The sequence below is a fragment of the Danio rerio genome, chromosome 14 (assembly GCF_052040795.2).
Source record: "Danio rerio strain M-AB ecotype USA chromosome 14, GRCz13ab, whole genome shotgun sequence".
Taxonomy (NCBI): domain Eukaryota; kingdom Metazoa; phylum Chordata; class Actinopteri; order Cypriniformes; family Danionidae; genus Danio; species Danio rerio.
The window spans coordinates 45942463-45959266 of record NC_141034.1 but is presented as its reverse complement, the minus strand read 5'-3'; the positions used below and the strand labels follow the sequence as shown (position 1 = coordinate 45959266).

Here is a 16804-nt window from a genome sequence, read left to right as displayed (position 1 = left end):
TTGCAGCTGGAAGGGCATCCACTGCGTAAAACATATGCTGGATAAGTTGGCGGTTCATGGGTAGGTGTGCACGCGACGTATCTGAAGAGTGGTGGGGGATGTATCTGAAGAGCGGTAGGGGCGTGTGCGTGCGATGTACCTGAAGAGCGGTGGGGGTGAGTTGCGTGCTGAAGAGTGGTGGGGTTGAGTTGTGCCCGACATACCTGAAGAGGGATGCGGTGGAGACTATTTAAGGAGCGGGAGGGAGACGCGCGATTTCTCTGAGATTATCATTCATTTGTGGGCATCCAGGAGTCTCTATGAATTTGCGGGAGACTCCCGGAACTTCCGGGAGACTTGGGATGATATTAACAGATCAGGCTGGTGGTGGTGGTGTAATCGTGTGGGGGATATTTTCTTGGCACACTTTGGACCCATTAGTACCAATTGAGCATCATGTCAAAGCCACAGCCTACCTGAGTATTGTTGCTGGCTACGTCCATCCCTTTGTGACCACAGTATACCCATCTTCTGATGGCTACTTCCAGCAGGATAACGCAACATGTCATAAAGCGTGAATCATCTCCGACTGGCTTCTTAACCATGACAATTAGTTCACTGTACTCAAATGGCCTTCACAGTCACCAGGACTCGATCCAATTGGGCACTTTTGGGATGCGGTCGAACAGGAGATTCGCATCATGGATGTGCAGCCGACAAATCTGCAGCAACTGCGTGATACTTTCATGTCAGTATGGACCAAAATCTCTAAGGAATATTTCCAGTACCTTGTTGAATCTATGCCACAAAGGATTAAGGCAGTTCTGAAGGCAAAAGGAGGTCCAACCTGGTACTAGTAAGGTGTACCTAATAAAGTGTATTTATATATACCTCTAAGACACTGATCCACAAATATTTTTTCAGCATGTGTGACTGTTTCCAGCTCGGACAGGAGATTTCTTTTGCCGCCCTGTCTGCCATCAGCTTGAACCAGACATGTTTTTGCTGTGTGGGCCGTGTGTGTGGCCTCTGTCATCTTTTGTCTTTTCCACTGTTATGGGCAATATTAGTCTGTCAGCACGTATGACGCCTCTCTCCGCCTCACATCAAAGCTTTTTGCTCAGCTTAAGACACTGTGTGACAAATAGGTGATAGAAAGAAGAAATTTCAAATGACAGTCCCAAGCCTTCTTTCTCTGATTCACATCTTTTGCATACTTTATTATGTGCGTGGTGAAAATCGTGACCTGAGGATGGAAAGGGAATATTTCAGCTTTTGCTCTAAGCAGTCCACCAGGTTGTTTTAATATGCAGACACTCAAGAGTTGCCCTCTTCTTTTCCATTCATTCAGCCACCAGGTTCATAAGATCTATCTCACATGGTCCACGCAGGGACTGAAAAGATCCATTGTTTGCTCACAGAGCCTACCAATTACATGAATCTTCATTTTTTTTAACAAACAAACAACTCCCAAAGCCTCCCCAAGGTTTATTAACCTTGGAAAGGTTAACCATGGAAATTTTCACAGTATGTCTGATAATATTTTTTCTTCTGGAGAAAGTCTTACTTGTTTTATGTAGGCTAGACTGAAAGCAGTTTTAATTATTTTTTTTTTTAAACCATTTTCAGGTCAAAATTATTAACAATATTTTTTCCAATTGTCTACAGAACAAACCATCGTTATACAGTGATTTGCATAATTACCCTAACTTGCCTAATTAACCTAGTTAAGCCTTTAAATATCACTTTAAACTAAATACTATATTCTTGAGAAACATCTTGTAAAATAATATTTATAGCAGAGCGGGAACAAAAGTAACAAAGCTATTTTCCCAATGCCCTGACAACATTTGCTTTTCAGGCTATAATAGCTCATTCTGCATGCAACCCTTGATGGAGCTGCCGAACATCACGTGATACTAAGACCGTGTCCAGCAGTTAGCTCTAAATTCCTGTTTTTAAGTGCAAAAAGTAAATTAAGCGGTGCTTTTTTCCTTATTACAAGTTGTGTTTCTTTTCATCTGTCACAATAATGATCACAGGTCATGATCTACAGATTATTTAGGGCATCCTTAAGCATCCTTCAGTTTGCAATCTCTGGGCTTTTCAGTTTAAAAATAAATGAGGTTTAAATGGAAGAGTTCCTGTCGGGACGAAAGTAACACTGTTATTGACAATAGACAAACCTTAATTTTCACTTCCACATTAGAGTTTGCAGTATTTGGATTCAGATGTTTTAACGCATATTGCCAATAATAATAAATAAAATATTCAAAGACTGTAGAAAAGGTTAACATATTGCATTGTTGGATTGCTTTTGAAACATTTAATGGAGCTGAAATTTAAAATGAAAATGCAGTTTAATATTTTTTCAAAAATAAATGACAAAATATGTTTGCAGTTAACATTAACAAGATCACAGTCAGATGTGTTTAAAATAAACAAGATTAAGCCAGAAAGTCTAGCAAATATTTTTGTGTTACTTTCATCAGTCAAGAGTAACAATGTGCAACTTTTGTTTGCAGTAAAGTTCTATTGAAGTTGTTCTACATTGAAAACAACACCTGGTATCGATAGACCACTGTTGTGAGTCTAAAATAATATATTGTATTATTTAGTATAATTCTGCTAAATATATTCTGCTATATATGAATATGTTTCTGCTAAAAACTTTATCATTTAAAATTAGGTTATTATAAGTAATGTTACTTTTGTCCCTGCTCTCCCCTACTGTTATCATGACAAAGATAAAATAAATCAATTATTAGAAATGAGTTATTGAAACTGTAATGTTTAGAAATGTGTTTAATAAAAACTTTCCGTTAAACAGAAAATGTGGGGAAAGGGGGGCAAATAATTCAGGAGAGCTAATAATTTTAACCTTACATAACTGTATGTGAATTAAGCGCATGATCCATCAAACATATTGTAGCCTTTTCTCCAGCCGTTGGTGCTTATTTCCACCTTTTTTCTGCTCTATTTCCAGAGAGGAATTTATTTCTGCCATTCTTAGTCTTAACATTCTGGAATTTACTGTAATTTAACTCCTGCTCCAAAACAACCATTTCTTTTTCTTCCCCTCCCGCTTGTTCTCCTGGCACTTTCCTGGATGGCAACCAGCAACTTCAGGTGAAAACACTTCACTCCAGCAGAAAGACTTGAAGGGAAGTGGGTGGAAAGAAAGAAAGAAAGAAAGAAAGAAAGAAAGAAAGAAAGAAAGAAAGAAAGAAAGAAAGAAAGAAAGAAAGAAAGAAAGAAAGAAAGAAAGAAAGAAAGAAAGAAAGAAAGAAAGAAAGAAAGAAAGAAAGAAAGAAAGAAAGAAAGAAAGAAAGAAAGAAAGAAAGAAAAAAAGTACATTTACGGCCAGTGTCATTTTTCGATTTATAATCTTGCTTGTTCTTACAGCAGCAACAGGATGTGACAGTACAGGGCATGAATGAGAGGTGCCTTCCAACATACACATACGCCAATGTGTGGAGGAAATGGAAAGCAAGTGCTCATGGGAGTCTTCGCAAAGCTGCTAGCAGGGATGAAAAGGTCCTTGTGTGTGCAAGGAAAGAAATTCCCCATAAAATTCTTGTGCCTGGCTTCTCCCCGCATAACATATATTTGTGGGACAAGGTGTATTAGAAGCTGGAGAAGAAAGTATTTTCTACATGCCAGAGATTTTGTGGCCATGACATTTTTTGGCAGTGCTGTCTTTGTGCTTATTGTGTCCTAATACACGCAGGAGAAAGAACATTTCATTCTGCAGAACGCATGAATCTTCACATATTTTGCTAGTTTTTTTTAGCCCGAAAGCAGAACTACTCTGGGAGAAAATAGAGGAAAACTTGTTCTCCTGGTAGAGGAATATTGCATAATATGTGCAGTTTGTTAAATGAAGCAAATGGGTTACAAACCAAGAAACAAGTAAATTAATAATAATAATTATAACAACAACTATTATTATTATTATTATTATTATTATTATTATTATTATTATTATTATTATTATTATTATTATTATTATTATTACTTTTTTTTATTCATTTTCTTTTCGGCTTAATCCCTATATTAATCTGGGGTCGCCACAGCGGAATGAACCACCAACTTATCTCACACATGTTTTATCCAGGAGATGCCCTTCCAGCTGCAACCCATCACTTGGAAAATGATTATTATTGTTGTTGTTGTTATTATTATTAGTTGTAGTAGTAGTATATAATTTTTTTATTCATATTAGCAAATTATTAGTAGTATTATTAGTAGTAGTATTAGTAGTATTTTTAAAAAATTGTGTTTTCGGATTAGCAAATTAATATTATTATTGGTGGTGGTAGTAGTAGTACTAGTAGTTGTTGTTGTAAGAGTAAATTAAACAAACCTGTATTCGTATTAGCTAATTATTATTATTATTAGTAGTAGTAGTAAGAGTATATTAAAAAAACTTATTTGTATTAGCAAATTATTCATTAATTTATTTTCTTTTTATCTTAGTACCTTTTTTAATCAGGAGTCGCCACAGTGGAATAAACCGCCACCTTATCCAGCAAATGTTTTAAACAGCGGATGCCCTTACAGCTGCAATATTTTAAAAAATTGTATTCGTATTAGCAAATTAATATAATTATTATTAGTACAAGTAGTATATTTTTAAAAATCATATTCATATGAGCTTTTTATTATTATTATTATTAGTAGTAGTAGTAGTAGTAGTAGTAGTAGTAGTATATTTTTTAAAAGTGTATTCATATTAGTAGTAGTAGTAGTATATTTAAAAAATTCATATTCGTATTATTCATTTATTCATTTTTTTTTTCAGCTTAGTCTCTTTATTAATCTGGGATAACAAAACAGTATTATTAGTAGTAGTAGTAGTACAATGAAAAAAAATCATATTTGTATTAGCAAATTAATATTATTATTATTAGTAGTAGTAGAAGTAGTATATTAAAAATGTGTGTTCGTATTAGCAAATTATTTGTAGTAGTAGTAGTAGCAGCAGTAGCAGTAGTAGTAGTAGTATATTTAAAAAATGATATTCATATAAGCAAACTATTATTATTATTGGTAGTAGTAGTAGTAGTAGTTGTATATTTTTTAAAAATCCATTCGTATTAGCAAATTATCTGTGGTAATAATGGTGCTAAGAGTATATTTAAAATAATTATTTTCATATTAGCAAATTATTATTATTAGTTGTATTATTATATTAAAAATCATATTCATATTAGCAAATTATTATTTTTATTATCAGTAGTAGTAGTAGTAGTAGTTATTGAAGTAGTAATATTTTAAAAGCTATTCACAATATTAGGAATTAAAAAATTAAGTTTCTATCATTTAAATGATAAATTATTTGTATTAGAAAATTGTTATTGTTATTATTATTACTAATAAAATTACATTTCCAACAAAACATTGGTTTTTTTACATTATAACTATGCACAAAAGCAAAATGTGCCTCAAAAACATTCACTATATTAATAATGGAAAAATCAACAATTAAACTAAAAAAATACATTTTATTGAGCCATTAAAAAGAAAAAAATAATTAGAAAATGCTTATTTATATATAATAATATGTTTCCTAAATCAATAATTGTTAGTGTTTATTAATAATGCTATTTTATTACAATTATTACTACATTCTTATTTCTTAATTATTGTGCATTTATTCTTTAAGCTGATATAGACAAATAATCTATCATAACTCAAGACATTGTTTTCTTTTTTCTCCAGGTCCCCCATCGGTGAGTCGTCCTGTAGAGAATAGACAGACAGCAAAACTGGGCTGCACGGTTCGAATTCCCTGCCCGGTGGAGGGTGACCCTCCTCCACTGGTCCTGTGGGTGAAGGATGGACGTAATGTGAATCCAGGCTGGAGCCGCTACAAGGTCCTGAAGCAAAGTCTGAAGATCAAAGAAGTGGAGCTGGAGGATGCCGGAGTTTACATCTGCCGCGTCACCAATGGATTTGGCAGCCTCGCCCTCAACTTCACACTCATAGTAATTGGTAAAGACTCCCTCCCACGCCATACACCACAACGCTTTATATCTCAATCCTTTATACTTCTGCTCACCCATAGCATTCATAGGCCACATCAGTCATCCAAGCTTAATCAAATCCTGCAACGCTGCACACGCTCTACAGTAGTTTTTCAGTGGGTTAGTTCTCTTAGATCTAGACAGATGGCATCAGAAAACAGCGGAACTATGAAGCATGAGCTTTCAGATGCAGTCCAAAAACCAAATAAATGCCTTGACAAAAGGTAACTGTGCTGCTCAGGAGTCATATTTGATGAAAACTAGCAATGCATGCTTGGTTTGAAGTACGTGACATTAACTGAAACAACACAAGAGGGCATTGTGCTGATGGGAATTTATGACTTGTTAGCATTTGTTGGAGCATATGCCATTGCATTATCAAATCTTGGAAACAAAGGATGGCTTCTTGTCGTCTGTCACACAATACCTGCTGTTGTTTATGTAGGCCGTAATTTAATACCGTGATCATACTTTTACCCACATAGTGGAGACCTGACAGGCAAGGAAATGAATATACAGCTTCTTCCTTGGATGGAAGGAGAGAGAAAATGAGGTGTACAGGCATGTAGCTGTTATGAGGCCGGTTGGAGCAATGGGGGGTTGCATTCACGTTCGGAGAGTGTGTGGTTGACTGCTGAGGGACTCTGGGCCAGGCATTTCTAGCCAAAATGTTCAGTACATTGAGAGGAGACAGAGACGACCTGCCGCCTTTTGTGCCATAAATCTCAATTGGCCCAATGGACTGGAGCAGTGAATCCAACTTATTTTTTTTTCCTAGAGACCCCTATTTTAACATTTAAACTCCTTAATAACCCCCCACGACCACCACAACAAAAAAACAGCGGACAAAAAAAATCTTGCACCTCAGATTTTGTAAGTAGCTGTATTTAAATACACTTTTATTGATTCAAATGGTAACATTTATCAATAATTTGTTTCATTATTAAACTGCTATCTGTTTCATTTTTATCTTCAAACAAGAGTGACCCCTCATAAATCTTTGGTGACCCCTAGTAGGGTTGTTGACCTCTAGGTTGTGAACCCCTGGACTGGAGGACCCAGAAGCCCTCAGCTCCTCCTGTAGGGCCAAATTTAAGGAGGCTGCTAGTGTGCGGATGCAAACATGATTATACTGCTGAGCGAGGCGGCTGTTTAATTGGCCGAGCCAGTGTTTTCAGGATCACTCCCCTTGATGTGTTCGCTCTGGGCCTCCTGTATGGGGAGTGATGGCGGCCTGCTGTTTTCCTGTTCCGTCCCGAAGGCTCTGCGGAGCTTAGAGTTATGGTGCATTGGACTGGTTTACTCCCTTTGGAATATAGTTGTAGAGTTTACTGAAGTCATTAACTGCAATGACCAACAGCCCCGAACAAAAGGCCCATTAGACCCTCCTGTTGCTGCGTTTGAGTGTTTAAAGCTGTGACTTTTGCTGGGAGAAATCTAACTATTAGTTGAGTAAAGACTGGTTAAGCAGCGGCATTGTTTTTCAGTAAAGATTAGTGAACCCTGCAACTTAAGACTTAAAGGGATTGTTTGTCACCCTTGTTTTGTTAAAATCCTGCTTCAATTCTACTGTGGGATACGGATGGGATATTTGATTTTGATATAATGTATTACACTGTATTATGCACACAACACACTTCAGAGTGTGTCTAAAACAATTTACAATTGTGTTCATCAACGAAAGTTATACATTGAATTTATTTACATTGAATTTAGAGTTTTTTGAATTGGCGGAATGTTTTTTAGTTAAACTAACACCAGATTTGCTATATCTTAAAGGTTCTGAATTTGTTTAATAGGAACTAACAATGCTATAATGATATAATTGTATGCTGATTTGATAAATATGTCATAATAAATGAAAGATTAAAATATTTTAAAGAGTTAATGGCTTTGTTATCAGCATTGGACTGTTCACATTTTACGTGATATTATCTTTTCTCAATTGTCATAGGAGATTTAGATTCTTAGCCCTCATTTTCACATTCAGTTGCATCTCTTTTATCACAAAAAATATGAAACACAAACTAAAAAGCTCTTTTTTTAAAGAAAAGGGGGTGATGTTTGTTATTTTTTACATTACTTCAGAGTTCCATCAATAGAATTGGAAGTATAGTTTAAAACAGTGGTTCCCAAAGTGGGGGTCGGAGTTGCGAGACAATGAGAGGGGGTCGCTTGGTGATTTCCAAAAATATAATACATTTCAATCAACTTTTAAAATTACCATTTTTAATTCATAACATATAAAATATAAAAATTGTCACATTAAAAATACAACATGCAAGTAAAAATTCATCAGCTGTTCAACTTTTATTTTTATTAGGATTGCAAACCCTCTGGGGTTTTTACGTAAGATTACAGTTTTTCTCGATTGCTAAGACACATTTCTTGAAAGCTGCTCTCCTTTTCTGTAAATTGTGAAACCTCAGAGTCTTCTAGCAGAACCAAACTCATTCATTCATCCATTTTCTTGTCGGCTTATTCCCTTTATTAATCTGGGGTCGCCACAGCGGAATGAACCGCCAACTTATCCAGCAAGTTTTTACACAGCGGATGCCCTTCCAGCTGCAACCCATCTCTGGGAAACATCCACACATACACACACACTCATACACTACGGACAATTTAGCCTACCCAATTCACCTGTACCGCATGTCTTTGGACTGTGGGGGAAACCTGAGTACCCGGAGGAAATCCACACAAACGCAGGGAGAACATGCAAACTCCATACAGAAACGCCAACTGAGCCAAGGATCGAACCAGCAACCCAGCGACCCTCTTGCTGTGAGGCGAACGTGCTACCCACTGCGCCACTGCTTCGCCCCCGGAACCAAACTTTCACCTCAAAACAATTCAATTTCAAAACTGAACTATGTTGTTCAATCATGCCTTAAGTTATTCATTTATTCATTTTCTTTTCGGCTTAGTCCCTTTATTAATCTGAGGTCGCCACAGAGGAATGAACCACCAACTTATTCAGCATATGTTTTACACAGCGAATGCCCTTCCAGCTACAACCCATCACTGGGAAACATCCATACACTCTCATTCACACACATACACTACAAACAATTTAGCCTACTCAATTTACCTATAGTGTATGTTTTAGGACTTGTGGGGGAAACCTGAGCACCCGGAGGAAACCCATGCCAACACAGGGAGAGCATGCAAACTCCACACAGTAATTCAAACCGACCCAGCCGAGGCTCTAACCAGCAACCTTTTTGCTGTGAGGTGATTGTGCTACCCACTGCGTCACCATGCTGCCCTGCCTCAAGTCAATCAAAATTAAAAACACTACTGAACAGTCACTAAACACTACGTAGAAAAATAGAAAACACAATGCTCAGGACCTGAAGCTGGACAAATACAAGTTTAGGCAATATGTTTGTTGTAAAACAACAAAAACCTTTGTATAACCACTTGTATAAAAATACAAAACAGATATCTTGTGCATTTACAGGTAGCACTTATAAAAACAAAAAGAAATCTTATATCCATAAATCCTTTGTCCAGCCTCCCTCATGCTCATACCACGTAGCTCTGATTTCATCAGATATTACGGTTCTTTGTCTTTGCTGACCACCTTGACCACCTCAACCTCCTCTCACATGAACTCTTCTTCTCAGATTTCTATCTATTGTAGGGTCTCACAAACCGGTGCTCTCTGAACTGACTTACTGCATATGTTCCCTCACATCATTCGCCACAAGTGTGATCAATTTTGAGTTGTTGTGTTCAAGTGGTGACACCTGTGCTTTAATTGTGTTTGACTTTTGTCACCTTTACTCACCATTATGCAGCACTGGTGCATCACAATGAAAATGTGTTGGCAAGCTGTGTCTAAACAGGTGAAAAGTGCGTATAGTTCTGATAAAAGAGTGATTGATTTAATGAGTTCAGGCAACTAAGCATTTGGTTCAGAGGGTTTAGTGTTTTAGCAATTGAGAAAAACTTTAATGACACTGCGTCAGTTGCAGCAGATTGATTTTACAGCACAAGCCTAAACTTTCTGACATCTTTATGGCACTCACATATATTTAAGATAAATACAGGCCACAACTGAACATGGAGGATGATCTCCAAGTAGTGGTCTCCAAAAATAAACCAAGAAAAGAAGTCTGGAGTAACTTAAACATTGTGCCTACAAAGAAAAATTTATGATATGGTTGTTATACTGTTGCAGGTTTTTGTATTGTTAATATTCTCGTGTTTATATAGGCCTATTTGGTGTGTGAGCCGTTTCGTGCAAAGTTTGTCTGATTATAACCACTTCCAAAAACAGTGGGGGTTGCAAATCACAAGCATTGTTATTTTGGGGGTCACGGGCTGAAAAGTTTGGAAACCCCTGATTTAAAACAACTGAACAAGATCCTTTAATTCTCAACATAGGCTCATTCTGAAAACGTAACCCTATATAATTTTATGTAGCCAGAGGTACATTTGGCTGCATTTCCTCTTTAAAACTAACATATTTTTCCTTTTCGTGTCCACCAGCTGACCGCTTACCTCCATATGGACCACTTTCCCATTGTTACTAGTTTGTCCAGTTGCTCGCCATGTACGTTGGCAGAGTTGAGACGCAGAGAGGAACTTGACCACAACAATGGTTCAAGTCTGGTGAAGAACAGTTCCAGAAAGAGGATAAGACAAAAACGCCAAAAAAAGGCCAAAAAATAAAATAAGCAAGTAAATAACAAGGTAATAATGTGGTAAAATCTGAAAACATGGTAAAAATGAGGGGCCTTTTTTCTGGATTGCTTATTAAAACTATCAGTTGGGTTTAGGAAAGTGGGTGGACAGGTCAATTGATGCTTTTGAAAACACTATTGGTTGGGTTTAGTGAAGAAGGAAGGTGGGTCAGTCAGTCGGTCAATTGGTCAGTCAGCTGACACCTGTCTCTGTGCATTTCTGCGAGAAGAGCAGGCGTGAATGGCACTTGCGAGAGAAATTTGAAATCTCAAAAAATCTACACAGCGGCCTCTAGTGGACTGCAGCCACTACCTCCTAGAACATATTTGACGCTCTCCAGAAATGTATATACTGTATGGGGTACGTTTTCTAATAATTTTCTCATCAAATTTGTTAATTATACATTTGAAATGAACTTTGATCTAAGCTCAGTTTTCTTAGTTGCATGTTTAGAAAAACTAAAACTTATTCAACTACATGACTAAGAATTTATTAACTTATGAAATTACTCTACATGATTGCTAAAGCATAATCAGTAGTCTTTTTAGATTAGCTGAAAAATAAATAAATGTCCATGTGAATGACACATTGACGATTTAATGTAATACTATATTTATTTAATAAAGATTTTGGCAACTCAACAAATTTGCAAGTATAACAAATCACCCCTAATATGTGGTCTATTCAGAGATCCTCCTGTCATTCAGACACTTAATGTAGATTAATGTACAGCAAAACACACAACCGGGGAAACTCCAGCCAGGACTGATTATATCAGGAAAGAAGAATCTGGTGACATTCAATAGCACCTGTTGTCATTACAGCGGGTTGAATCTGCATCAGGATTTCCACTGGCTGCAAGCATGGGCAAAACCTGGCCCTCATATTTTAATGTGCGTGCAATCCATACCCCATTTATTTCCTCATGAAAGTGTAATTTAAGCTTTCAGTTGATATTCTGCCTCTATCAAACCAGGCAGCTGATGGCTTGGTGTAATCAGTTGGCAATAAACCTAGTCTGAGGTAACAGCTATAATTTAAGCCCGACCACAGTCACCAAAAAGTCTTTGTGCTTTCACATGCGTAAATAGCAACTTTTTTTTTTACTGTTTTCAAAATCATGTCTGCAGTATTACATGAGAACAACAACCCAAGTTTTAAATATAGACAGAGATTAGCTCAGCTTTATAGCTTTAAGGCATTTTAATAGGATTGTTAACTTGCTTTCCAACGTTGCGCACATATTTTTTGCATTCTGGCTTGGGGGACTATGGGAATCTGGTGTTGTAAGAATAGCATATTGGGCTTTAAAGGTCATAGTAAAGGTGTTGTTTACCGGAGAGTGTTTCACGTTGACCATTCCAACATTCACTAATGTGTCATGGAGTTAAATTAGTCATAAATTGCTGTGCTTTAAAATGTCCCACTGCACCCGGGCCTCTTTCCCTCGCGGTGGTCCCAAACCTTGCACTCCTGCTGTTTCTGAAAAGCACCACACACTGCCAGCATTGTTTGCTGGCTTGCAGGAGTCCAGGGCGAGAGATCTGATATTTTTTATCACAACTTGAGGGATAGTTCAACAAAAAATGAATATTTGCTGTTAATTTACTCAGCCTCAGGCCATTCAATATATAGATGAAAAGTTTATAATAAATGCAAGTCAATAATGACCATCAAATTCAGATTTTATTGGTCACATACAGTCATACACAGTATGATATGCAGTGAAATGCTTACACAACTGCGAACATACTTTAGGCTCATTCTGAAATGTAGCCCTATATACATTTCCGGAGAGCACGAATTATGTTGCCAGAAGTACAAACAGTATGGCTGCATTTAGTTTTTAAAACGAACGCTACAAGGCTTTATGACGCCATCAATTTTCGCAATTACCAGCTGACCGCTTAGCTCGATTTGGACGGCTTTCCCATGTGGTAAAATTTAGGCGAGGGCTTTCTTTTTTTGGATTGCTTTTTAAAACTGTGGTTGGTTTTAGGGAAGTGTGTGGGCGAGACAATCGATCAGTCAGTCAGTCAGTCATTCAGTAAGTCAACAGTCAGTCTACTGCAGTCTCTGGTAGATTTACGAGAGAACAGCAGGCGAGAATGGCACTCGCGAGAGAAATTTGAGATCTGAAAAAGCGTACACATCGGCCTCTAGTGGATTTGCGAAAACAAATCTGCAAAAAAACGTAGCTCCTGCGACGTACTTGGTGCTCTCCAGAAATGTATAGCGGTAGGTTTTCAGTTTGAGTTTGGGTTGACAACCGCTCATGACCTTAAAAACAATGACATCAAAAACAAAATAATAATAACAACAATAAAAATCTGCATTTGGAGAAATAGAAGTTATGCAATAGAAAATAAAAACAAATATGTACTTTTTAAAGACTACATAAAGACTTCCAATGTACAGTCTCTTTAAGAGTAAAAAAAACAGATAATATATAGACAAAACCAAATTAATACTTGCGGCTTCTGGCAATATATTGTTTTATATATATAGTCTCAATGGTGTTTGCAAAATTTTTATCTTTAATCTAGACAGAGAAGTTTGATTTTTTAATAACTAGTTTATTTAGATGACGGCATTACATATACACAGTTATATTATTAAATAACCTAATTATGATGTGAATTGCAAATGTCTTAAACATACGTTTTATAAAAACTAGTCTTTATTAACTCACCCAAAACAAAACATTAAAAATGTTCAATGGAAGTCTAAATTCAAGTGCTCGGGTCATGCATGCACTTATTACTGGCTCTTCAGTTTTTTGGTTTGAGTTTCTTCAGTTCATTCACTGTTGGAGTAACTGGAGCACTGAATGAACTGACAAATTATCTTCATAGGAAAACATACAGCAGCATATTTGCTCATTTCAACTCGAGTGAATGTCAGAAATGTCCAAAAGTAAGTTTTATCTTGTACATCTATGTTGGTACACAAAGTGCTTCACTTGGATGCGTGCGAAAGATGCTAAAAATGATCCTACATTGACTGTTACTTATTTAAAGATACAATATGTTCAATGTTTTTCTTAAATCATCTAAAACTTAGAATAGTTTTATATATTTTGCTGACTATGTACTTAAGCTATTCCAAATGTATAGAAGAATGTTCAAATACAGTTAAATAAGCAATTTTTACATGAAACATGCATTGTGTGGCCATGCTAATGACAGCTGTGGCATTAAAAAAAGTGATATTTTTTTCATCTCTCATCAGCAATTGATTCAGTGCTCTTGGTACTGACATGGTAGTAAATGTTGTATTCTTTAGTTCATTCATGAACATAACATCTTCAGGACTCCCATAGGATGTAATGAAGAACGTCCATGATGCCACACTCACATTACAGTATGCCTTTGTTTGTGAATATGCAGCCTCTAGTGGTGAAAATGACATATTGTGCCTCTAAATCTAGCACATTTTGTGTCTCATGATGCAAGGCCTGTGACAGAGGTATTAACAGTTCTCACTAACCAGTCAGTACAAGCGTTGTCTACTTGTCACATTTTATTACCAGCATGGCTCACTTAGAACCACAACCAAGGTGTTACTAAAACCAGTGTTGGGCAGTAGCATTGTTACAAGTAGTGATGCTAATAGCTTAACTACATTTCTGAGTAGTGTGGTGGTAGCGTTGCTACTTTCTAAATCAAAAAGCTTTTCAGTAGCGAAGGTATTTTTCAGACAAGTAGTGCAGTAGCATCCATATGATTGCGAGAATGACAATTTCTTCTTCTTCCTGGTTTTCGGTAGTCGACAACAAACTTTTTGGTGTGTTACTGCCACCTCTTGCTCTGGTCGGTGACGTTGCAAACCAATTAGGCCAACATGAGAAATTTGGAAGATATTTAGAAGAAAGCTGAAAACCTGTAACCACTTTCATAGTAGAAAGAAGGAAACTCTCATGCGGTGTTCACACCAGACACAGCATGCGTGAATAAATCACAAAACTCGTGCATCAATAGACGTGATCATTTTGAGTTTACTTGCTTTATTCGCTTGCCAAATTCATTTCAATAACTTGTCAAATTCACTTCACAAAACACACAGATTTACATCATGGGCTGTGTTTCTGTCTGCCCAGTGACTTTAGCTTTGTTGCAAAACAGCTAACATGGATTTCATTGTAGCTGTGCTTTAGGAATGCTTTAAAACGGCAGAGATTTGTTCAGCGATGTCTGAGTACATTAGATCCTTTCAGAGGTGCACCTAGCTCTGTGAGTTCATAAGCTCCACCAGAAATTATACCTGGATGATGGAAGCTTTCAGCGGTGCTTCTGACTGAGCCGAGCCTAGTTTGATGAGCTGTTGTCCGGTGTCGGCAAGAGGATTTACCGGGACACAACAACAGGCACTATGTCATAATCACGCCCCAACAAGACCAAGCTCCTGATTGGTTAATGTGGCGCAAATGTCCGCAAAAGTTCAGATTTTTCAACTCAAGAAATTTGTGCTTTACATGTGCCAAATGCTTAATTAGCTTCACGTCATTTGCACAAATCGCGTCATTAGCATAAATAGCACCACAGGATGTCTATTTATGTCTTTGCATTGACTTAAATCACTTGCGCTTGACCCTTCACCTGTGTCTGGTGTGAATGCACCATTACATTGGAACAATTAAAGGGTGATTAAATGATGGCTGAATATAATTTTTTGGGTGAACTAACCCTTTAATGCTCTACTAAATGAAAAAAGCCACTTTATATCTTGGTAGATGGCTTGATGTAAGTAAACTAACATATTTTAATTTTGGGGGGACTACCTCTTTCTATATCCTAATAGAGTCTAAATTGATGTTGGATGTGTGAATTAGTTAGTAGATCTCAAGTTCGCCTCCAACAGCAACATAGGCCACACCAATTCATTGTTGTAGAGTCTTGGTTCTCTGGCACTGGCTCCCTCTGGTCTGCATTTCTCACCTATGGTATAGGAGGCCGTGTTGTGTTGGGACGCAGTGGGGGAGACTGTGGCTTCTGCTCAGACGGTGGTTTGGGCTGCTGTTTTATGAGGGGACTGGTGGAGAGCTTCCAGCAGTGGCCTTTTGTTCTTTGTTTGCAGGCCACGGGTTACATGTGTTGCTGTTTAAGCCAGCGTCCTCCTCACCTAAATGGATAATTGTATCAAAATTGCACTTGTAAGCCAACCCAAGACTGCAGAGGGACGTGGTAGGTGGGATAAAGGAGGGGCACGGCTGGTTTGGGACGGCACAGTTATGTCTTCCAGAATTTGGGTCATGCCACCTTGGCCAGGTTTGGCTTGAGCCGGAATCACAGCACTGACATCCATTCATTCGAGATGATTTGCTTTTACACAAGCTCTTTTCCATTCCAATAGACGTGTGTTTACTCATTTGCTATGGCTAGCCTGAGTGCAGAACAGGCTCACGGCTGCAGTATTTATGTTTAGTCTGATTTATGTCTATTTTTCCACGACAGCTCCTCTTTTGGGAAATGTTTCTCTCCTGTTAAAACAATCCAAGGGGAGACATGAACTTTGACATTTAAAATAGACATTTTACATTTTTAAGTCCATTTGAAAAATTGATTAATTGATTGATTGATTGATGAGTTGGTTCGTAGGTTGATTGATTGATTGATTGATTGATTGATTGATTGATTGATTGATTGATTGATTGATTGATTGATTGATTGATTGATTGATTGATTGATTGATTGATTGATTGATTGATTGATTGATTGATTGATTGATTGATTGATTGATTGATTGATGGGTTGGTTCATTGATTGATTGATTGATTGATTGATTGATTGATTGATTGATTGATTGATTGATTGATGGGTTGGTTCATAGGTTGATTGATTGATTGATTGATTGATTGATTGATTGATTGATTGATTGATTGATTGATTGATTGATTGATTGATTGATTGATTGATTGATTGATTGATTGATTGATTGATTGATTGATTGATTGATTGATTGATTGATTGGTTGGTCGGTCGGTCGGTCGGTTGGTTGGGTGGTTGGTTGCTTGGTTGCTTGGTTGCTTGGTTGATGGACGGACGGACGGACGGACGGACTGACTGACTGACTGACTGACTGACTGACTGACTGACTGACGGACG

At 37.2% G+C, this 16804-nt stretch overlaps 1 protein-coding gene across 2 annotated transcripts in view; it reads left to right on the top strand.

Annotated features, from left to right (window-relative positions):
• Nucleotides 1-16804, top strand: part of fgfrl1b (fibroblast growth factor receptor like 1b) — a 78883-nt gene that overhangs the window by 37433 nt on the left and 24646 nt on the right. For both annotated transcript variants that reach the window (XM_087280440.1, NM_001012263.2), the window contains 1 exon segment: nt 5704-5976. In XM_087280440.1, coding sequence (XP_087136566.1) covers nt 5704-5976 — 273 coding nt within the window.